Genomic DNA, 25,288 nt, shown 5'->3' with positions numbered 1-25,288 from the left:
GAGTATTGTCTTTTAAATACAGCAAACACAGCGTTCAGCCTTCCTTAGCTGATAAAAGAGAAAAACATGGATTACACTATTCTGATTACAAGTACCTCAAGAGGAGGAATTCCCTGGATGTGGTCAGGAGAGTGCTTAGTGTGATAGATGACCTGTTACTAGATGGACACTTGTCAATAGTGCAATTATTTATACAATAGTGGTGATTTGCAAAAGAGGGCATGCAGTGAAATCTCTCCAATCGCTTGAAACATCCAATCAGGTACACAGGAGTTTAAAATCCGAGGAAGCTCCTGTCTCTAACTCGATGTTCAGGGCGATTCTTGTGACAGTTATTATTCGGGTTGTATATTCCAAGCATATTCCATGGTACATCTCCTGCTGCTTGCAAGCAATTTGTGTTGCTTGGCGTAACGAGAGGGTAGGCACTGCTCACCACACATCTCTTCCAGATCCTCTGATTGGGTAGGGCATGGAGATACATGTTCCTCCCAGAATGCACCTGGAAGAGACGCACATGGAGAGCTGTGTCTGGCAACATGTTGTGTGGTGGACAGGTGGGAAAGATGAAGCAAGATATCATTTATGGATGTTGTTTAGAGGGTGCTTTGTGTCTAGGGTGGAATATCACTCCAAATTGTTAATCACCCCTATTGTCCTGAAATTCACCACTAAATACAATACCAGGAATGTTTGAAAAAAAACTTTTTTTTAATAAAAAAAAAATAAAAAAAATGATACACGACTATTTACAGTACGCTTTTGTAATATTTATATAACAATATTTTGAATGATGTGAATAGTTTTCTCACGAGTCAGGATTATGCAGATCTTGCATGCAAATGTACGTGATTTGAAAATGCACCAGTCGAATTCTGCCGAGGTAGAAACTGAACGGCCCCTTTTCAAGCTGCATAAATCAGAGTTCCCCAACCCTGCCCTCAAGGCCCACCAACAGTACACGTTTTGCAGGAAACCACAAACTTGCACAGGTGAGGTAATTAGTGTTTCAGCAGAGCTGATTAGCTACCTCTGTGGATGTCCACAAAACATGCAGTGTTGGTGGGCCTTGAGGACAGGGTTGGGGAACACTGAATTGGCATACATGCATTTTTCATAATCCTGCATCAACTCGGAATGATCTGCATTTCATTGATCGTCCATAGTACAGATGCTTCCCTTGAGCTTCCCACAGCCCACTGTTGCAGCGCAAACCCTCTAAATCAATGTATTGATTCGAATAAGTTTTTTTCAGGCCCCGGCTGTGGATGAGCGCATCCAGACTGGGCGTGTGCAAGTAAGGTCAGCGCATGTCCAGGAGAACAAAGTGCTCATGCACCGAGGAAAGAAGCCATGCCCAGTCCGGATGTAGAAGACAGAGGGATCTTGCTCTGGCCTGGTGGGCTGCAGGAGGATTTAGGAATAATCTGGACAATCCAAAGACTTCAGTCTATTGAGATAAGAATCTAACTTTTCCCTCTCTCCACTTCAGGCGTGCTTTAAATGTATGACCATGTGACCTGAAGCAGTAAGTACAAGGTGCAGTGACAGATTCTGATTGGCTCATACTGTTCAGCTTGCAAGGGGCGGGGCACAGGGACAAACCTTGCTGAAAAGACTACAGACTCCAGCTATGGGAGTCTGTGCTGTATGGCCTTCTGACTAGATACCATAAATGTCATTTATGTCGCTCCACCTAATCATTCAGCTTATATGTGGATAAAACAAGCTCTGCCATTGAACTCTGACAGAGGCCTACAGGAATATTTATTGCCTGGAGCTGGGTTTTAAAATAAAATAACTTTTCATAACCAAAGAGTTGCACTTGGTAAAATCTGCAGAAATGCGGAGACCACGATATTACGGCTTATGCGCCATAGCGGAAGAGGAGTACGACATATCTGTGCATATTACAAAAAGGAAGAATCGTCAGCAGCATCCTAGCCTAAGAAGAACGCCTCGCCAGCATCAAAGACCTAAGAAACATCAGAAAGAACATTCCAACCACTTCCAGCAATAAAATAAAACCATGAACATCTTTGTACTGTACAAGGTGGCGGAATGGCGGGAGTGCAAATGGTTGTTTCCTTATCTCAAGCTGTCCAGTACGCCAAAACAAAAACAGCAAAAAAAAAAAAAAAGGATTAAAGTCATGCATGTCAATGGAATGAAATAAAAACAACACAATGTACTTCAGTGAGGCAGTTGTACAAATAAATAACCTTAGCTTTTTTTCCCTCTCCTTCTCTTGTCCGCCACACAAAAAAGTGATTGCAGATAATTTGACAACAACAGACTCTAAGATGCTCTTGTAAACAGGACTTGTGATGCAGAGCATTTGCATTGCAGGGCGATTCGCGCTCATTTACAATTTAGTCATGGAGCATGCACACTGGAAAATGAAATGAAGCTTCTTGTACAGTCTCCTTTTCTCTTCCTCCATGAATCGTATGAATAGAAAATTCTTCCGCTTCTATAAAATTTCCAAGTCAACATGCCGAACCTCAGGATTGCTTTGCTGAAACAAAAGGGAAGAAGTAATTAATGAAACATTAGCTTCCTGACACATTATTTGAAGGCTGGCAATAGAGAAATAGTCTTTATTGTAGATGAAGATAAGACTCGGGGGCGAGATGCCCCCTGCCTGCGGAAGCGGAGACGTGCTCTGCAGCCACAATCCGCCCGAGAGCATAAGCGATGCTTAATGGTCATAATTAATACTAGACATTCTCCTCCTGCTCTGAGCTGTTTGTACACTGATGTGATGGGGAAGCAGAAGGCAGCGCAGCTGCTGCTAAAAGGGCCCTCTCCTGACCACACTGTCTGTGTAATTGCCGCACACCTCTCCTGCTACAGTACAAGGCAGCTTTCACAATCATAACAGGCAGGCTTGTTTGTAGACCAGAAAATGCCATCAGAGCAGCAGTGGGCAACATGATATTTTATGGATCAGATTGTATTCATTGGAAGGGAGCAAAAATGCATAAAATGCCTGAGGGAGGAACTGTGCGTTTTTGATCTGTTTGAGAAAGAAGCACAACGGCTGAAAAGCAAATCATATATGTCAGTGTTCTCTGCATCAATCAGATGAAGTTTTTGTTTATGTCCTGGGTTACTGGACAGGACCGGACTGAGCTGAAGTGTATGTTACTGGAAATCTACACGCATTTTATTTTTGTAATGCTGAAATGATCATTTGTGATTGTTTTGGGTGGCAGTTTAACAATGATCCCTGTTACGAACACAGGGAAGTCTGATATGTGGGGTGTGGTAAAGTCCAACTATACACTGCAGTAGGGAGTACAATAGTAATCAGTCAAGTATTATCCAACTCACAAGTAGCTACACTACAACAATCAATCATTTCAGGTAACAAAAGTCTGGTGTGCGTACAGAGCTTTAAAGAGAAACCGTGACCAAGAATTGAACTTCATCCCAATCAGAAGCTGATACCCCCTTTTACATGAGAAATCTATTCCTTTTCACAAACGGATCATCAGGGGGCTCTGTATGGCTGATATTGTGGTGTAACCCCACCCACAGGAAACTGAGGACCGTGGTCCTGGCAGTTTCCTGTCTTTGAAACCGCTGTAAACTACTATTTCCCACAATGCAACGAGGTTCAAACTGCCAAAAAAGCAAGCAGCAGCTACTTCCAGTGACATCACCTGCCAGCAGTAAAAATGTCACCATGTGATAAATGTCAGAATGTAAATCAGGAGAGGAAAGCTTTTACAATGGGCAAACACTGACTAAATCATTTATACATAATTATTGTAAAAATGAAGCACTTATTTTTATTACATTATTTTCACTGGAGTTTCTCTTTAAGGTATGTACACACCTTAGTGTCGAGTGTCAGGAAACATCTCAATACTGTTGGTGACACTAGGGAACGAGAGCTGTATATGGTATACCAGAGCAATGTATACTATCTTCTATGGGATGGGAGGAGTAATGATAGCACAGCGCACAATGGGGGGCTTCATGGAGGAGAGGAGGAAAACAATGCATTCACTCAAGCAGATCTGGCACTTTGAATCTTTGGCTGACATCTTGGGCCAGCTGTACACACGCTAGTGTCAACCCTGAAGGGTCGCCTCGGCCCAAATCCCATCTAGTTTGTGTACAAGTCTTTTGTTATAGTGCTGGGTTGAGGACTGTGTTAGGCAAAGGCTGGGGAAGTCTGTTTTATAGATGGACCTGCGGTAAGTTAAAACGCAATTCATATTTATACATTACAAGGCTGTACAGAAGCACCACTAGCCTGCAGGCTGGTAATGTGCTTTGTTGCTATGTGGGGTGGAGAGTCGATGAAGGGGCGCAGGAGTGATGTCATACAATGGGTGGGGTGAGTGTGGAGAACAATGCTCGATCCACTGGATGAGCCATCGGTGGCTACTGCACACACTAGATTCTCGGCTGATGCAGTTGTCGGATACCTTGGCTGAGTTCCATCTAGCGTGTGCATGAGGCTTGAGACTCAAGCTGTCAATAAGATCTTTGGTAGTAGAAGATCCAAGTTCCTGCATATGGCTTCATCATGCATTGGAAGTAGGACAATATGTCCATCTTTCTCCACAACTGTCCCTTTTAGCCCCCTAAATAGATTAGACAGACTAGTAAGTCTACTAGGGGAGGAAAAATGGATTCCAGCCTTTTTGTAACTGATGAATGAACATAATTCCTTTTAGCTGTCAAATTTCTGCACTGATGATTGCACACAGTGGCCATGAGTCATTAAACATTTTTATGAGCTTTCTCACTTTCCACTAAACAACATCTTCCTGGCATAAGGCAAACCAAACACTACTAAATATAAGGTGAGAAAGTTATGTCAACCCTCAGCTAATTAACCAACACTTCAAAGTCATTTTTTTTGCTTGCTAGGAATTGGGAAGATGTTACATAGAGGAGACTTGCAAGCAATAAGAGAACAGCACAGGCAAAACCTTAAAGTTACTCTGCATAGACTGATAAAAGGAACAGGGTTATGTACATTAATACACTAATTAAAGTGCCCGAAATGGGTACTTGCCTAAGTAGAGGGAAACCTCTGGATCCTCCAGAGACTTCCCCCGTCTCCCTCTTCCTTGCCGGTCCAGCACTGGAACCCGCTGAAGCGCCTCAACAAGGGCTTGTCAACAGAGCTTGATGGCACTGTGTAGGTGACTTAAATCTTAGCGATTGGAAATGTTAGCGATTCTTTTTGTCTGTGGAACTCCATATGGAAAGTTCCTTGTTCAAGAGACCCAGCTTACGCAGCTATCGCCACGGGCTCTTTTAAGTTGTTTGTTTGATGGAAACTGGGAGATTAAAGATGGCCGCCAGGCCTGTCCTTTTGAAGAATCTGCCTGGGGAGGCGGGAGTCCGAGGCCTGACCCTACTTCAGGCTGATCCTTTCACTGCATTCTGGCAGTGTTGGAGAGGAAAAAAATGGATCAGGTATGGATTATTGTCCATATTCTGCGCATGGCTCATCGCCCGCATACAATAATAGCATATTCATCATCCATAAAGAATCTGCATCAGGTTGATACCAAACATTATTTTACTGTATGAAATATTAAAACAATGAACTAATATTTTATAATTAAGGTTTGTTCATAGTTACTCCAATTGTGTAAGCTGTCTGCGCGGCGACCATGATGCTCAGAATTCGGTGATTTTAGATTATATATATTTTTTCATTTTTATTTATTTATTTATTTATTTTTTAGAGATGAGACTTTTGGTTTAGCAGGAATAAGAAAAAAATTTGAAATGGATCTATTCTATATTCTGTGAACATTGCTGGCTACCTCCCATGGATTTGAGGACAGGGAGATGGCCCCCTGCTGGCATAGCTTCCTCCTTTGCTATGTTCTAACTGGGGCTAAAGCCAGGTGTGAAGGATGCCAGGGCCTTCTTGGAGCATCTGCCCTTTGATAGATAAACAGGGAGTCCACAACACTATTCTGTCTGAATGGAATGTCCGCTCTAACAGAAAGAAAACCAAAGCATTCTTTAACAATACAATCTCGAATTGTACTTTGACAATCTGTGTACAAAACTAATTGTGATCACGAGTTTCACAGTTATGTTGTGACAGTGCCAATCCTTATGTCCGCTACTTATTGCTGCAGTTTGCACAGCAGGTAGCCCCGGTGACCGATATTTTATCCAGTGCCTCCGGGCGCCCAACTTTCTGCTCATTGCCACTAATCGTGACTTTTATCATGGTCGCAAATGGCGGCCGGTCTTCTTTCCAGGAAGCATTGGGCGCCCTTTTTATTGGGTTTGAGGTGTGTAACTCTCCATCTATCGCTTAAGATTTCTCCTACACCGAACTGAGGTTTACAACTGCTTAATACCCATTTCCTACGACAACTGCTACTAACTCCTGAAGTAGGCACACGGCTTCTGGAAGTTAAAGGGAACCTTAACTGAACGGGGGTAAAGAGTTTCACTTACCTGGGGCTATTACCAGCCCCCTGCAGCAGTCCTATGCCCTCGGCGCCACTCTGGAATCCTCTGGTCCCCCGCTGTCACTTAGTTTCGTTTTTGACGACTCACCAGTCGCCGGCCGCCATGCGTATTATTGGACGCATTCACCAATGCAATTAGCGCTATTGCGGACCACAACGCGTACAAAAGTACGCGTTGCCGCATATCTACGCGTGCGGAATGCAGCAACGCGTATTTTTGTACGTGTTACGGTCCGCAATAGCGCTAATTGCATTGGTGAATGCGTCCAATAATACGCATGGCGGCCGGCGACTGGTGAGTCGTCAAAAACAAAACTAAGTGACAGCGGGGGACCAGAGGATTCCAGAGCGGCGCCGAGGGCATAGGACTGCTGCAGGGGGCTGGTAATAGCCCCAGGTAAGTGAAACTCTTTACCCCCCCGTTCAGTTAAGGTTCCCTTTAATGCATGGATTCTGAGATATGGAGTTTGGTTCACACCTAAACCAAAAATTATGGATTAAAAAAAAAAAAAAAAACAGAATGTTTGTGTGTGTGGTGATGGCAGTATTTTGGAGTGAAGTTACCGGTACTGTTTAAATGCCTTTAGGTAAGCATGTCCAGCTGTCACGCTAGGCAGGCGCATCATGAGCCAAAGAAAACGGAACTTTCCCTGAAACGTGTAAACATGCACCAAGTAACCTCAGCAGACACAGTTTGGTTGTAGCAGACACATTAGGCTTTGCACGGTCTAATGCTCATTCGGATGGAGCTGAGCTGCATCTCGATTACACCAGTTAAATAAATCATTATGGAAAATGCGAAAAACTAATGACAAAAATAAACAGCCATTTAAGTAGCTGGAGTGTTCAAAAAGGAAAAAAATAAATCATTGATGAGGACTTGTTACAGTTTAAAAATGCCGACTATAAAGAGGCATTTGCAAAGTGATTTGTTAACAATTTTGTGTTACAAGTGTCATGTCCACTAGAAAGGAAGTGACGAGGTGGATCAGCTGCAAAATACATTCCACACAAAGTAAGATGATTGTAAAGACCTTTCTGTAGCATACACATTCATTTTTCAGAGATTTGTTGAGATTTAAATCCCATAAGCAACACTTATTAGTCTGTAGGCAGGCGTAACTAGTTAAGACCTGGACACGCGCTAAAATCAGCTGATACGGCTAATAACCACTGTCTCTGCCAATAATCTAACGTGTGTACAGCAGCCCCCGACTCCCACCTGGCCAACGATCTACCAGGTGGATAATTTTGGCCAATAACTTTGTTCTCCATGCTCACCATGTGAGGTCAAATCTGCATTGCTCCACCATTTTACCTCAGGAGAAGGAAGCCTTTGGATACTCCCGAGGCTTCCCATGTCCTTCTCTAGACACCTCATGGACACCGGTACCCCCTGGAACCTCACAGCCACACTCCTGTGTGTGAATAAGTGCACCCGCACTGCACGGTAGCACGGACCAGATGAAGCTTCAGCAGAAAAAGAAGACAGCAAACAGCTCTGTACTACAGCACTGGTGCAGTGTGGCTCATGCCGGGACAAGAGCAGGGACGCGCTTGGGCTTTGGGAGGACACAAGGCTGGAACCGGTGGAGGAGGATGGGGAAGCCTCTGGATTAGCCAGAAGCTGCCCTCTACTGAGGTCAGTAAATGTTTGAGACAGTTTTTTTTTAGCTATGTTAAAAGCATCGATATAACATATCAATGCCACACATGCCATTTTGTAATAGAAGGTTATTTAAAGTACCTTACATTTTAAGTCTGCAGCCAGCTATGCTTTTTCTAGACATGAGCCGAAGTGATGAGGAATTTTCAAGCTAGCATAATGTCTCTCTCATTTTGAAGAACAGTTACAATGGTTATTTGACCCGCTCAGAAAGAGAAATGGTAGCTGGTCTGAGACACTGAGACATGCTGCACCGGAAGAACAAATGGAAGAATCTGGTTGTTCCAGGAAACAAATTTTATTTCAGTCATCTTGTCAAAGCTAAGTTTTTTTGACTGTGCCAAGCTGCAGTATTAGCCAAGACTGGCTACTGCACAGTAGGAATGGTCAATGAGATCTTCAGGCAACCGTTCAGGAGCCACGTGCTGCACATGTCATGCTGCTACAACAGGCCTGGAACCCACTAGAAATGCTTCTCTGAGTGCTTTGTGATTTGAAACGCTCTTGCTAATGAAATGCTATGAGTGTGATCCCACCAGAGGGATGTGATTTTATAAAAATCCCCCATAGCATTGCATTAGCAAGAGGTTTTTCAAATCAGTAACATTTAGAAAAGGCTGCTAGTGGGTTTGAGCCCACATAGTGCCATTGGGATGGGAGGAGGAATGACATGTGGCGGCAAGGAGGAGAACATTGGAGGGGCAAGGAGGAGAGCATTGGAGGGGCAAGGAGGAGAGCATTGCCGATTGTCACTTAGAGATCTGGCATGCCTGATCATTAAAGTAAACCTATAGGGAAAAAAGTGCCCCTGGGGAGTACTTGCCTAGGTAGGGGGAAAGTCTCTGTATCCTAATGAGGCTTCCCCAGTCATCCTCATCCAGCTTATTTCAGCGATGGCTCCCATGCAGCCACACTGACATTAATATTTACTTTCAGAGGTGCGCGCAAGTGCACTTTGCGGCTATTTACTTTCGGAGGTGCGCGCAGGTGCACTTTGCGGCTTCCTGCTTGTGCTCCAGCGGATATAGCCAAACCTGATCTGGTCTGCTCTACTGTGCAGGCGCAAACTCCGCCCATCAGGAAGTCACTAATGTGCCTGCGCGCCCAACAAGTGATGACAAGGGAGTTTTCAGGGAACCAGCGCTGGATCCCATCTAGTGAGGAAGAAGGGTCACTTTAAGCTCGGTCCGTGACACTGGACTCTCATCTGAGATGGCACTGATTGGCCGCCTTGGCACAATCTAGGTGTAAGGGGCTTTACTGTAAAAGCTAGCTTGTCCCAACCCTTCCTTCTGGACCTTAAAAGGAGATCTGAAATAAGAGGGCTATGGAGGCTGCCATATATATTTACTTTGAACAAATACCAATTGCCTGGCAGCCCTGCTGAATAACACACCTGAAACAAGTATGGGGCCAATCCATTCTTCATGCTTGCTCAGGGTCTATGGCCAAAAGTATTAGAAGCAGAGGATCAGCAGGACACTAGGGCAATTTGCATTGTATAAAAGGAAATAAATATGGCAGTCTCCACATCCCTCTCAGTTCAGGTGTGCTTTCTTAATGAAACACATTCCCCTTCATGGAAACTCAGGAGTCCAACTTTCTTTACTTTGACTTCAGGAACCTGTATTTCTGAGACAATGGTTTTAAAATGTTGTTTAAAGGAAGTTTACCACTTATTCTGCACATTTCCCTGACATATTTCATTTGTATTACCCAGGAATGTGACAGGTTTGCTTTGAGGAAGCTACAGACTGATTTGTCACATTCAGAAAGAAGAAGCAAAAAGTGAATCAGGGAGAAGTTTGTAAATGAGAAAGGATTATTGAAGAAGACTCTGCGAGCACAGCATGGTAAAACACATGTACACAAAACTGAAAATAAACTCTCCGGGGAGCTGACAAGTTGAATAGTGAGGAAATTAGCAACTATAAATTAGCGAGAGCAAGGTCTGTTGCAGAAACATAGAATTGGATGTGGAAACAAAGAAGCGCTTCATTTAGTCTCGGGTTGTGTAAAACCGCAGGCCTTGGGGTCTGGTGACAAGCCACATTTTCAAGGAACATGAAATTCAATTTAATCAGTAGTGCTTGGCAAATGTAACTACAGTGATGGTGTGCCTAGGAAATGTGTGCTGTGGAGGGTAAGAAATGCTACCCCCCATCATCACTAGAAGGTACCTGAGAAGAAGTCTCATCCAATCAGATTTCAGCTGTCCTACTGTTCTATAATTTAAAGGCCTACTATTGCAAAAAATAGTAAAATTTAAAATATATACAAATAAGAAGTATGTTTCTTCCAGAGTAAAATGTGCTATAATTTACTTTTCGCCTATGTTGCTGTCACTTACAGTATTTAGTAGAAATCTGACAGGTTTCTGACAAGTCCATCCCCTCATAGGGGAATCTAAGTATTTCATTTATTCTTTACAAAAGCACTCCCTGGAAAGGATTTATACAAAGATGCAGGCCGTCACCCCAACCTGTTTACATACTATTCTGGCAGTTGCACTGAGCAACTGCCATTCACTAAGGGCCCATTCACACCTGAGCGATAAGCGGGCGTTTACCGCTAATCGATAGCGCAATGTTAAATATATGGCATTGATCTCACGCCGATTCGCGATTAGCGCTAGATGCAAAATGCAGCATTTTTTTTTGTTTTTTTAGCATTTTTTGAGCGATAGTGTATTTCAATCGAGAATCGCGATTGCTCAAAAAACGTGAATAGGTCCAGTGATTTTTACGTGTTAACCGTGTAAAAATCACCGGGGCAAAACGCTAGCGCTAAGTGCTTTTGGAAAGAAAGAAAACCATGAGAATCCCCCATGAGGAAATGGGCTAGTCAATTCTGTCACATTTCTATTACCTACTGTGTGAATGCAACATAGGATACAAATAATTTATAGCACATTTTACTCTGGAAGAAATGTACTTTTTATTTGTGTTTTCATGCATGTTAAATTTTACAGTGTTCTGTGATGGCGGTCCTTTAAAAGGTGCCCATTAATGGTACAATTTTTCACTAAATGCGATATTTTGATGCGATTTGAACGATCATAACTAATCGGAAAGCAATTATTGATTGTTCACATTTACTGAAAAATTCTTTTTTCAAATTCGATCATAAAATCCAACTTTTGGATCGATTTTATCCTATTTAGCAATCATCCAAAGAATCGTTCCTTATCGACTGCCTTCATAAACAGTGCATTTTCTATACAATTTGATAGTAAAAATCGCATTAAAAGATGGCATTTGGAGAAAAAAACTTGTACCATTAATGGGCTCCTAAAGAGGAACTGTAGTGAAAATAATGTAATTAAAAAAAATAATTTTTTCTAATACTTTTCTCTAGACTTGCCAGGTGATCTCTGCGGAATGTTTGGTAACTTAGATCTAAGGACAGAGGGAGATGCTCCTTGCTTGGCAGTTATAAACAGCTATTTTCCACGATGCAAGGAGGTTTACAGACAGGTACCTGTCAGGGCCATTGCCTTGACATTGTTTCAGCACAATAGCCATACAGATGTCCCTGATGATCTATTAGAGAAAAGTTAAAGATTCCTCGTGGGACAGGGGGCATCGGCAAGCAATTGGGATGAAGTTCAATCCTGGGTTAAAGTTCCTCTTTAAGAATAGAAAAGGGATCTGTACCCTTCCACTCTTACCTTCAGTGCCTTCTCTAGTCTGTCTACTTCAGCGCCTAGTGTGTCAATAACGTTCTCCCCGTGTTTAAGCATGAACGCCTCCAAATCTTCTGCGGTCTTTACTTGACGAATTTCCTGAAAAGAAAACCAGAGTACAACTTCCATACACTGGAATTTCAGACAAAGGCCAAGTTCTAACAGTCTCTTATTGTATATACAGTATTAAGTAAAACATAATTTAATCATGTATAAACAGATCTGTAAGAAAAAAAATGCTGCAGTTAGAGGAACTCCAGTGAAAATAATGTAGTTAAAAAAGTGCTTCATTTTTTTACCATAATTATGTATAAATGATTTAGTCAGTGTTTGCTCAGTGTAAAATCTTTCCTCTCCCAGATTCACATTCTGACATGTATTACATGGTGACATTGTTACTGTGGGCAGGTTATGTAGCTGCTCCTAGCTGTTTTGGCTGTTAGAGACAGCTGTAAACAGCTAATTCCTGTCTGTGAACATTGTTACATTGTGGCAGTTTGCCCAGAGTACCGCGGTACTCAGAGCTTCTTGTGGGAGGGGTTTCAGCACAAAATCAGTCACACAGTGCCCCCTGATGGTCTGTTTGTGAAAATCATTATATTTCTCATGTAAAAGGGGGTATCAGCTACTGATTGGGATAAAGTTCAATTCTAGGTTGGAGTTTCTCTTTAATATTGTCCTGTAAAAGCTGTGCTTCTCTGCGGTTGGATATCATTTTACAGAGTTTCTTTTTCTTTTGCTTTCTTGCCTTTATTCACAATTAATTCTATAATGCTCAATTAAAAGGATATGAAGAAACGACTCTGTGTATGGCTTCCTAAATAAATGTGAAACTACATAATCCCCCTTTTTCCTCCATGTACTTATGCTGGCAGAAGTCATCCTTAACTACCTGCGGACCGATGCAGTACGATTCTACGGCGGGCAGGTGGCGCTGCGGTTCTGACTGGACGTAAACTCTACGTCCCATTCACCGCGCGTCCCTGCCGTTCCCGCCGCTCTCGACGATGTGTCCCCGCCGCAATGTGCTTGCCCTGCCGTCTCTATGACGGCAGAGCACTGTGAGCCGGGCAGGAGCAGTTTTCATTGGTTCCTGGCCCCGTCATTCCTGTAAACCGTTCCCATTGCTTGCTTACATTGAGTGACAGGGTCAGGAGTCAATGAAAGCGGCTCCTGACCGGCGCACAGCGCTCTGCCGTCAGAGACGGCAGAGAGAGGAGCCTGCGGCAGGGACAGAGCGGCGTGACCGGCGAGAGCGACGATTCGTCGGGGAAACGGCGGTTTACTGTACCAGCAACCTCTGGTCCTTAAGAGGGCACAGGGTGCTGGTACTGAAGTGGTTAAAGACGACCTCCATAGTAAATATAAAAATCCAGCAGCGTCCCTGGAAAAAAAAAAAAAGTTATATTTACCTGAGCAGCCTTGTCCTGCGAAGCCGTGCCGAAGACCCCACATCACTCGACTTCTGGGCCTGGGCCTGCCTCCCATCTCCTCATAGATAAACCCCAAGCGGTTTCCTGCAGTAAATAGCTTGGTGTTTTTCCACGCATGCGCAGAGGACCACGACTGGCGGGACTGAGCCAGTTACCGGGGATGATCGCAGCTGAATGGCAGACCGTGGGAGGATGGCGAGGGACTCACACGTGCTTATGGGGCTGGAGGAAGCCCCAAATAAGTATTGAACCTTAGTATACTGACAGCTCTGGTTTGCTTTAAAGTGCACCAGAGACGACTAATACTCTCTGGCAGGCCTGTGCTAAATAAAACTCCTTTGTCTTCAGACTGCATCATTGAGGTAAACCACCTCATCCATTTTCATTTTTATATTGGTTTTAAACTAAATGTTATCTATACTGGGGCGCCTTTTTACCCAAATTGTGCTTGTACACCCCACAACATACCCTGTAGGAGGGGTTCAGACAAACCTCTAGGGTCTAGTCCTAATGACGGCCTGTCATCGTTTTACCAAGGAGAGTGACCACATCTAGGTCTGGCTGGACCACGCCAAATGGAGTCGGGTTTGTTGTCTCCACCTGCTTCCTGTGGTCGGTTGCCCCTTTGCAACCCACCTTTGTGAGTAGCCAATCCATTTTTACATTATATCCTTTTTTTGTATCAAACTTTTTGTTTCCTGTGTCTTTTGTATTCAGGGTGTCAAGACACCCCCATCACTGCTCTAATCTGAGAGATCCCCTCCTGCTGGATTGTGTTTTGCACATCCAACTACAGTTGCCTCAGCGCAGTAAACGTTAATTGCTAAAACCCATTTATGAAATGTGTGTCTGTGAGTTCATCCTAAATACAAGAGCTGTAGTAAGTAATTTAGCATTTTTAGAATTAATAATAAATAGCTTACTTGCAACATCTGGTCAATGTCCTGTTTTTCCAAGTATAACCTTGTCACAACTCGTCCGTCAAAATCCACTTCTGCTTTAAATCGCACTTTACTCAATCCCATATCTGTAGCTTTTACATCATGAACTGCTCTATAAACAAAACATTTTGACTTGCATGAAGACTCAGTAAAAAGTACATGAAAATGTGCACTGAATTTTATAGGGGATCCTTTCCCTTACTATATGGGTCTGCTATTCAGTCACACACAAGGTTTGGAAATATACAATTGTATAAAGTTAGAAATGTCCCTCTCTGTAATCTCTTTTGTCTTTTCTACTTGGATATTTCACAGCAGCAGCCGTATTTCAGAAGAAGACAACCATGCCAACAGTAAAACGTAGTGGTGGTAGTGTGAGAGTCTGTAGCTGCTTCAGGACCTTGGATCACTTTCTGTGATTGATGGAACCATGAATTCTACTCTAAAATTCCACAAAAAAAATCCTGAAAGAGAATGTCTGGCTATCAGTTTGTAACCTTGAAGGACTTTGAGACAAAAAAAAAAAAAAAAAAAAAAAAAAAAAAAAAGAAGATGTAAGATGCAGTACCTGCTAGTAATAAGGTCATAACGTCTTACGCTGTGCTCTCCGTTTGCCTGCATTCCGCTGCAATTCTCTACATTTTTAGGCCTTGAATAATATTAGTCATGACCTTTCACCTGGAGTTTATTTCCCCTGTGCATGTGCAGTGGGGTCCTTTCAGACAATCAGACGGCACTGTGCTAGCTCCCTGCAGCTCTCCTCCTGCCTGGGGCTCGAGCAAAGACTGTGGAGCCACACCCCTGGACCATCAAAGAGGACTGTGTGAGGAGGAGAGCTGCTGTGGGATAGCACAGCCCCGTCTGTGAAGCTGAAAGAAGCTACTGAGCATGTGCTGGGGGCAATTTGTTCCAGATGACTAGTATTAGACAAGGCCTAAAAATGAAGAGAATAGCAGCGGAGCAGCAGCAAGCAGAGGGCACAGACAGTATGCCACTACTAATGCAAGCAGGTACTGCAATCAACATCTTTATCTTGTCTCAAAAATCCTTTAAGCTGAAAAGCAATTGGGTTCTGCAGCAAGACAATGATCCAAAACACACCAGTCAGTCCAGCTCTGAATAATGTAGTATACAGAGGCGCCAGTAGAATAAAATTAGTACCAATTAAAATCAATAAAAGTGTTGGTGGTATGGGTGGATCTACCCGCCCAACAACAAACACAAGCACTGCTGTGTGTAAAATGGTCAATTTAATAAGAACTCCTAATAAAATTGTACAGTTTGCAACGCGTTTCACGGGTCCCAAGCCCGCTTCCTCAGGCAAAAAAACTTTTACAAGCAGGAGCAACTGAAAAATACAAAAAACATAACAAAAGACCCAAATGTAAACAACAATCAGAAATCAAAAATCAAAGATGAACATCAGTCAGTATTTAAGCTGAACATAATATAACCTACCATAACACAATCTCTGATTACGTCAGCAAATAATAACATAACATATATAAAAGACAAGAGACATTGCATCCATGAAAAACACAGACATATACTCTTGTCAGCCATTTAGTGCCATGTAATCTCGCACTTGCTTGGTCCACAAACGCATTGTATATATTTGCCAAAGTTTGGCCATCTACAGTCCATATCCTCATACATGCAAAAAGAGCACCTTCTCCTATCCTATATACATATATATGAAAACACACAATAAGTATAATATACACTACCAAAAGAGCTTTTCAATGGATATGTCTAAACTTGAACATGGAAAATTTTGTAGAACCATGCGGATAGAGAGGTGGGGGGTGGCCAGACTATCGCATACTAACGAGGGACAAAGGAGAAAGAAAGTGAGGGGAGCGAAATAAACACTGGATTTGGGAGGAAAAACATCACTTACCAGTGTCCTTGTGCAGACGAGTGTGGCGCCTTTGCTGCAGGTTGGCGCCACACTCGTATCTAAAAAGCCTTCCGCATCGTGACGTCCGGGTGGTGGGGGGCGTGGTGTGTCGCGTGTATGGAAGGGCGTGACTAATGGATCTCTAATGAGGGAACGCGTAATCCGCCTATGGAGACCTGTACAGGGCGGAAATGCGTCAGCTAAGGGTATGATGGCTGAACCGCCATCTTACTAGTGGGCATGGTATACTTATGTGATATCCACATAAGAGCAGTACGGAGCGGAAGTGCGTAGGTTAGGGGCATGATGGCTGGGCTGCCATCAAACTAGTGGGCATACTACTCTCGTGTGACATCTCATACGGAGATACGTAATGTGTATAATGTAGGTCTAAACAATATTCCTTATAAAAACATATGGTATAATATAATAATGGAAAATATATATACACACATAAGGATTCATGTTCAAACAAAACAAAACAAAACAAAAAAATATACAAAAAAAAAAAATACAAAAAATACAAAAAAATACTAGTCAGATATAAATAATGGAAAATTCATAATGCTTAAATGGATTGGATTGTCAGACCAATCTAGTAACCATCCGTGGTGGCCTATGTAGATTAAGGATAGAGGATAATTATTGATAGACAATAAAAATGAAATAAAATAAAATATATATGTATATATATATGTGTAAATGTGCATACACACACATACATACACACAAAAGGGAGAGGGGGGGGGGGTGTCAAAAAACAGTGGTAAAATGTAATATAAAAATTATTAAAACCATAAAAATCGATTAAAAGAGAGCGACAATTGTGAACATGGGTCATGGTCATAAATATCTGCCTAAATAGGTCAAAATATTGCCAAATTACTGGTATATTATGCAGGGACGGGGAGAAAGGTAAGTACTGTAGTTGTGGCCAGATCTCCTCCATACCCAACACTGTAGGGTAAGGGGCGGAATGTAAGTGTGGGATAAATATATTCAAAAAGTTTTCTCTAGTTGTTCGTTCAGTCCTAGGGGTGTGAGTGTCTTTAGTGTTTGGATCCAGTATATCTCTCTGTTTTTGAGTATTTGAATTGCATTTGGTTTCATAGGGTTTATAGCCTCTAATGCTATGAAAGAAACTTCTGTCGTGTTTCTGTTATGGGCCTGGTCAAAGTGTCTTGACAGGCTGTGGGTAGCAAGCCCTCTCCAGATATTCCGTTTGTGTTGGCCTATTCTTTCTCTAAGTAGTTGGCTGGTGCGTCCAACATATTGTACTTTGCATGGGCAGGTAGCCACATAGATGACAAACCTGGTGTCACAATCTATGTGCTTAAAGGATACCACAGCCCACAGGCTGTGGTAAAATAAATGCAGCATGTGTAGGGGAAAAAAAAGGACATACTCACCGCTCCCCTCGCTCCCAGCCGCCGGGTCCCGCTCGTCTGCTACAGCTCCCGGTACCGGCCGACTCATCTGACCCCTGACCCGGACATACTGCACTGCGCATGCGCAGTATGTCCAATCATCTTCCCTTCTGCCGTCGCATCATGACGGCAGAAGATCGGACACTCCCCCGCCTCCTTCCTGCCCAGCGTGTGCGCTCCACTAATAAAGCTAGCGTGACATGCTAGCTGGAGTCACGCTGGGAGCGGCGATTTGGAGAGAGAGTGGAGGGGGAGTGAGTTGGGATGGACGGGAAGCGGGCACTTATTATGAAAGTGCCCGCTTCCCGTCCATCCCAACTCACTCCCCCTCCACTCTCTCTCCAAATCGCCGCTCCCAGCGTGACTCCAGCTAGCATGTCACGCTAGCTTTATTAGTGGAGCGCACACGCTGGGCAGGAAGGAGGCGGGGGAGTGTCCGATCTTCTGCCGTCATGATGCGACGGCAGAAGGGAAGATGATTGGACATACTGCGCATGCGCAGTGCAGTATGTCCGGGTCAGGGGTCAGATGAGTCGGCCGGTACCGGGAGCTGTAGCAGACGAGCGGGACCCGGCGGCTGGGAGCGAGGGGAGCGGTGAGTATGTCCTTTTTTTTCCCCTACACATGCTGCATTTATTTTACCACAGCCTGTGGGCTGTGGTATCCTTTAAGTATTGGGTATACTATATTGTCATGGTGGGATATAATATGATCAGTACTGGTAATGAAGCTACAAGCAAGGCATCGTTTTTTAAGGCAGGTAAAAGATCCCGCCGGTAGTGTATTTATCTTGTTATCAGATTTGAGCTTGCTGGGAGCCAGTAGATTTCGGAGATTGGGCGCTCTCCGGTACGTCATGATTGGTTTCTTGGGGATGTGTTCACGTAGATAGGGATCTTGTTGCAAGATTTCCCATCTCTGGGTGAGGATATCTTTTATAGCTGTGTGTTGAGCATTGTATTTCGTGATGAACCGTAATAATAAAGTAATAAGTAGCAATAAACAAAATACAATTCTGCGAAGAACCGTGGGACAAAATTCTTCCCCAGCAATGTGAAAGACTCATTGCCAGTTATTGCAAAACACTTCACTGCAGTTGTTGCTGCTAATGGTACCACCATTTATTAGGTTGCAGGAGCAATTTCTTTTTCACATAGGACCATGTAGGTCTGGATTGCAAATCATCATGTTTTTCTAATATTTAAATGTGATTACTGTTCTGAAACATTTAAGTGTAAACTAGGTGAGTGCAAAAAAAAAAAAAAGAAAAAAGGAGCTTTTATCACACTTCTACATGCTCTGAACTGTCTATTGCAGCATACAATTTTCTGAAATGATACACGACAATAAACACATCCCATAAAGTCTAATTTCCACTATCGGCGATTCACTGCGTTTCCCGCATGCGTATTTAGAGAAAGAAAATGTAACCTACTGAAATCAATATGGTGCTGTCCGTTTAACGCTCCGCATGCCGGTCAAAAGTGGAAATGGGTCCTTTGACAACAGGCATCAAAAAATTACACCTGTTAAGCTCACTGTACACGATACGATTCTTTGTGCGATTCGATTACAATTCTATTTACGATTCGATTAAATCCATCATGTCCGATCCTGATTCAATTCGATTTGCCATTGCAAAACAATGGCAAATCGAATTGGATCGAATCGAATCCCGATCGGACATGTCGGATTTAATCGAATCGTAAATAGAATCGTAATCGAATCGCACAAAGAATCGTATCGTGTAGATTGGGCTTTAACACAGTCAATGGATACTTCCAGAGCCTGTACATATGTAGTAGTAACTGTTTCTCTGAGCCTTTTAACAATTAATGAGTACTTCGTTTAGCGCTTTGTTTCGTCTTACCTCACGGCAGGGTCGCTCTCTAGGACTTCAGTGAGACGCTGTACTTGCTCTGGCTGTATTGATCGACCTATCAGAGCCTCTGTGTTGGTGTAGATGAGGAAGGCAGACACCGCTCCTAACAGAGTGCCGACTCCCAAGGAACCCAAACTGTCATAAAGTGGGTTTCCTGAAAAAGGACAGTCACTAAAGTCACACACAACCATTAAACTGAAACCGTGCAGATTCTTTGTAAACAGCTTCTTCCTATTTCCCTAAGCAGCATAGAGACAACGCAGGCGAGTGTAACAAGTTGTTCAGAAGTTTTTATTTCGCGACAAGAAGGTCAGTGGAAAGTCACTGCAAACAGCACTAGAGATCAGCCGAGCGGATAAAAGTATTTGAAACCTTAAAATTGAAAGTGTCTTTGTAACAGGTGACGCACAATAAAACAAAGAGATGTGTGCCCGCCGTTTGCAGAATTAACAGATGTGGCTGTTGAGATTTATGAGGTGAAAGATAGCATTAAAAGATCAGAAAACAGCAGTACACACTCATAATTCATGGGGAGTTGCCTTGGGTGCCTGTATCCAATGATAGGAAAAAGCTATGTAAAAAGCTGCCATCCTCTGGATTAACTCCGTCATTGCTGTGCTAGCATGCAACACATACTCTAACCACACAAAGCATGAACGAGAAAACACTATATAAAGCATGTATAAATGTATGTATGTAATGTAGGTAGGTAGGTAGGTAGGTAGGTAGATTATATATATATATATATATATATATATATATATATATATATATATATATATATATATATATATATATATATATATATATATATATATATATACACACACACACACACACAGTGTGTATATCAAGAGATTATGTTTCCTTCTAGTTATATGCTGCGGTGACTTGCTATTTTTCTTTGCTATAAGCTATGGTATGTGGGCAACTCTGACACTGGCACTGCTGCAGTGAATGGCATCTTACTCTAACAATAGAGGACAAGCAAAACCGTACAGATAAAACATATGCTGGATTTGGGATTCTGGTGCAATGAACATTTGAGACTGAAAATCCAGTTTATTTAAACTAAAACAAGGTAAATAAAAATTTTCAGCATATAAGACACTTTTTCTCCTCCAAAAATGGGGAGAAAGTTAATGCGTCATATTCCAAATACAGGGAGCTCCCGACTTACGAACCCCTGCTGATACGTACCTCCAACACAATGTCAGGGATTCCCTGTATTGTCCCCCTGTGTCCTCCACTCCCACTTAATACATGAAAATAGCAGCAGCGTGGCTCACCTAATTCACCGGAGCCTGCGGCAATCAGAGACCTCTTTCCCTCACTCACTGTTCTCCTAGTGCTGGTCACTGCTGATCACATCATCAGAAGCCAGCGCTAGGGGAACAGTGAGGGAGAGACGAGGTCTCTGCTCACCGCAGGCTGGTTTAGGTGAGCCACGCTACTGCTGTTTTCATTTATTCAAGGAGTGCGGAGGAGGACACAGGGAGAGCAGAGGATACATGGGGGACAGAAGGGGACACATGGAGGACAAAGGGGGCACAATAATTGGGGGAGAACATCTACAAGACACTCTGGGACCAGGTTTAGTATATTTTTTTCCTCTCTAACACTAGGTGCGTCTTATAGTCCAGAGCGTATTGTATAACTAAAAATACAGTGTGATTCAAGCAGAAACTACAATATAGTAATGAATTAAAATCTAGCCTGCAGGCATTCCAAACCGTGGTGAGACAGACTGGACAAATAGGAGGAAAGGAGGAAGGGCAGAAGGGCTGAAGAGAAGAAGGTAAGGAGGGAAAGCAGGAGCAATGAGAAAAGAGAAGGGGTGGGGGGTACAGAACTGGGAAAAGTTAGGAGGAGATAAAAGGAGCAGTAATAATAAATAGAGGTTGGTGCTTAGACCAGGAAGTAGTGAGATGAGCTGAGTACATCATGCAGTCACCACTGGGCTAGGGAAGGTGCAATCAAGGATTTCCTCATGATCAGAACACACGTTTTTGATGCGGTGAGCAAGTGACATGGTAACCATTATTACAGACATTCAAATCCTTGCACAATCTGGGCCCTGGATATCTGAAGGACTTGTTGCAAATGCATCACACCCCCACAATCTTAGATCAAAAGGATCTATTAACTTGGTTACCCCCAGAGTCCACCTCAAAACCTTTGGAGACAGAGCCTTCTGTCATGCTGCCCCTACACTTTAGAACTCCCTGCCACACCCAATCAGGACATCTCCATCCCTGGAAGCATTTAAAGTGGATCTGAGGTAAAAACTTTTACGCATTTCATAATTGTGCCCCTTACATATATTTTATAGGGCATTCCTCAAGCCAAATAATTTTTTTTGTTTTAATGCCATAATTTCCTATAAACTAAGCAATCTGTGCCCACAACTCCTCCAACAGCTCATGGGAGCTCAGTCTGGGGAGAAGGCTTTTGCAGAAGGAGGAGGCATTACTAGCCGGGAGCTGCTGAGATTTCAGAGGCAAATGGGCGGAGAGGGGAGGAGAGAGAGGAGTGGAGTTTTCACAGGCTGAGGGGTGGAGATGCAGAGCAGCTTGCCTGTGTGTAATGAAGACAAGAAGAACATGGTTGCTCTCATTTGATCACAGGAAGAAATAATCATATACTGTTGAAGCTGTTTGCAGCTAGATTTACTGTGTAAACCATTTCAGCTTTAGATAAGATATATAGACAAGTTACTTTTTATAGTGAGTTTTTCATCTTTAATCTACTTTAAAGAGAGTCAGAAGCCAATTTAAAAATACCTGGAAAGTCGTGGAATTTTGTCCCGGGATTTGGGGGGTATAACGCCTTCGTTCTGCCATGGGAATGCGGCGTTTTAGCACTGCTCATATTCCTTAACATAAATAACAGGTAAGAACAAGTATTTAAATTGGCTTCGAACTGAAAAGCCACCTGTTTAGTCTGGCATTTATGAACCCCTGACTATTTCCTCTGTAACACAGTCCAGCCTGACTCCCTGTATTGCTCTGTGACATATCTATTCAATTTGAGTCCTGTGAGAGAAAAGCACTTTAAAAGTGTTATTGTATTGTATTATGTGACTCGGCAATGGATTTTAAGGGTGGGATAACTTGCAAGAGGTTAACTACTGGCGTTTAACAGCTTTAAACTACATTTGGGTTATTTGTGGCTGTTGCTTGTATCTTACAGCTAATCTAAAAACAGCAATAGGGTAATGGGAGATTTTATTTTCATTGGTACTTTAGATGACATAGGGTTACCTTTAATCACACATGCCATTAACCTTAAAGGGATACTTAAGTCAAAACTAAAAAATGATTTTTACTCACCTGGGGCATCCCTCAGCCCCCTGAAGCTGTATGGTGTCCTCGCAGCCTGGCTCCGATCCTCCTGTCCCCGCTGGCGGCTACTTCCGGGTTCGGCGACAGCCGCTGACAGGCTGGGAACGCGAGCGATTCCCTGCGTTCCCAGCCGCTATATCACCCTCTATGCTGCTATAGCATATAACATATACGCTATCTCTTTAAACGTAGCTTTCTAAATTCAGCGTCACCCAGCTTTACTACACCCACAGGAAACAAGTTCTGCAGAAGTAATACTCCTGCCATATTCCTGCGTACAAAGTAGAACTCCTTCAAGTAAAGTGGAAGTAACTGACTGTTTCTTACCAGTCAGTGAGGTCAGTCCCATACAGGAGGAAGCCATAATAACTCCCAGAACTGCAGCAGCATCCTCCATTAACACCACATTAGTACTTGGGTCACGAGACTGCATCACTGGAACAGAAAAGCAGCAACATTATCATACAGTGCAATATGAAGAGTTCAGTTCACAGCCAGAGTTCAGCATTTTGTGTCTCCTGATGAAGGCGGAAGGCCGAAACTACTCGGGACGAGAGTGGGCAATGATACACCATTGATCGCTGTTATTGTACTTTAGGACCACATTGAGTGGGAAGCGAATATTGCCAAGAGGGTCCCTACTGGAGTAGGACCCTCTGTATGTGAGTTTTATTTTGTCTATTTTATCTGGAAGAATTTTTATTCAAATAAATTAATCTCTCACTTCCTGTCCATGAAACCGCCATGCTGCTTTGTGGCTCCAGATGAAAACTGGTGCTCTCAGGGACAGGAAATAAGGGACAGCCATAAAATATACAGTCAGGGATTCTAAAAGTTCCCCACTCTACAAATATGTTTTATCAGTGGCTGTCGCTGTCACTCCGAAGGGTTTAAACACTGGGTTCACACATAAATCTGTACATTCCATTCCAGTCAGTTTTGTATCATGCACTGTGTACAGTTGTATTCCCGTGAGGTAAAACTGATAGACAACTGATGCAAAACTGACATGACAGCACTGGAACGAATACAGATTTATGTGTGAACCCAGTTTTAAACAGATACAAAACTGACAAGACCGGGTTAGAACGGAGCTGTACATCTTTTATGTGTGAGCCCACCTTTACCCTTACGCTTCAAAAATGTTAACTTTTTCCCACTGGATTTGGGCTATAAAGGTGCACTGTAGGGAGAGGGATGTGAAGGCTGGCTTTTTTCCCCTTTTTAATTATTTTCCGAGTAAGATTGATGCCACTCCCAAGTACTTTTGCCATGCCTTCCTCAATGAGTCAATACCCCACCACACTGTGTGCATCCTTTCAGTATGTCAAGGCTTTCATAGTTACACTGATCTAACCCAGCAAACCAAATCATGGGACACTGAAAAAAAATCCCTGAAAACACACAAGAAAACATGTTGCATTTCTCTGTTTTCATGTGCAATCTGAACAGTCTGAACCTAGTCCAAGAAGGTGAAACTTGAGAAGCAACTATGATGATGCATTTAAAGGAAATCTAAGACAGGGTAATACAAAAATGTATACATACCTGGGGCTTCCACCAGCCCCCTTCAGGCTGATCGCTACCTCCCCATTCTCCAGGATCCTCAGCTAGCTGCCCCGGTAATTCTTCCAGTCGGGGCGTACTGCGCATGCACGGCCCTGCCGCGTGCGCCCCATCACGCTCCCATCCCCAGGAGAGTTCTGCACCAGGTCAGGCGTGGATTTACATCTCAGGAGCCTATAGGCACAGAGGTCCTGGCACCCTAGACTTCGCCCTACATGGACCTACAAACCCCCGCCGAACCGCACCACAAGTGTGCTGGCTGGCCCAGCTGTCACTACCCTGTGTGTGAGTGCGCCACCTTTCCATCATCAGGCGCCTGTAGGCTCGTTCCTACAGTGCCTTATGGTAAATCCGGCCCTGGTGCAGGTGCAGAACGCTTCCATGTACGGGAGTGCAATGAGGGAGCGCACGTGGCTGGACTATGCCAACTGTCGGATTCACCGGGCCGGCTAACAGAGTATCAAGGAGGCCTGGGAAGACGGCAAGGGATCGATCAGCCTGAAGGGGGCAGGAGGAAGTCCCAGGTATGTATAATTTTTTTTTTATCCCATCTCAAGTACACCAACTTCCACTTCATAAAATTTCATATTAATAAAGAGTCTTCTGGGTAGGGATACCCAGGACTGCAGAGATAAACAAATATGACATCTGAAATAAAATAATAAAATACTGCAGTATAGAAGATGAAGGACATACCATATTGGTAAAAGGACACTCCCTTCGCCCGGGAACTTTTCCTAATTTCATTAATGGCAACAAGAAGTGTAGCTAATGCAAATAAAGAAAAATGCACATTGTGAGAAGCAGAAATACACTAGAACATAATGTATATAGATGCAATTATCAGCATTTTCTTTAGTGAGATGAAACAGGAGTCATAGCTTTTGCTGGAATATGGGCAACAGCATTCATGCTTAAACTAGATAAAGTGTAATGCACCGAAATGGCCACAAGCTGTTTGGTACTATTCCAGTGTG

At 43.2% G+C, this 25,288-nt stretch overlaps 1 protein-coding gene across 2 annotated transcripts in view; it reads right to left on the bottom strand.

Moving 5' to 3' along the window:
* Positions 1–745: 745 nt before the first annotated feature.
* The window catches only part of SLC30A9 (solute carrier family 30 member 9), a 108,167-nt gene continuing 83,624 nt past the window's right edge, over positions 746–25,288 (bottom strand). For both annotated transcript variants that reach the window (XM_068278512.1, XM_068278513.1), the window contains exons 13-18: positions 25,008–25,079; positions 23,073–23,180; positions 19,390–19,555; positions 14,175–14,304; positions 11,804–11,917; positions 746–2,518 (exon numbers count right to left, since the gene is read on the bottom strand). In XM_068278512.1, coding sequence (XP_068134613.1) covers positions 2,474–2,518; positions 11,804–11,917; positions 14,175–14,304; positions 19,390–19,555; positions 23,073–23,180; positions 25,008–25,079 — 635 coding nt within the window. In that variant the 3' untranslated portion in view covers positions 746–2,473. The remainder of the gene's footprint in view (positions 2,519–11,803; positions 11,918–14,174; positions 14,305–19,389; positions 19,556–23,072; positions 23,181–25,007; positions 25,080–25,288) is intronic.

The sequence above is a fragment of the Hyperolius riggenbachi genome, chromosome 1, assembly GCF_040937935.1.
Source record: "Hyperolius riggenbachi isolate aHypRig1 chromosome 1, aHypRig1.pri, whole genome shotgun sequence".
In the NCBI taxonomy this organism is placed as follows: Eukaryota; Metazoa; Chordata; class Amphibia; order Anura; family Hyperoliidae; genus Hyperolius; species Hyperolius riggenbachi.
This window is presented reverse-complemented; position numbering and strand designations above follow the sequence as displayed.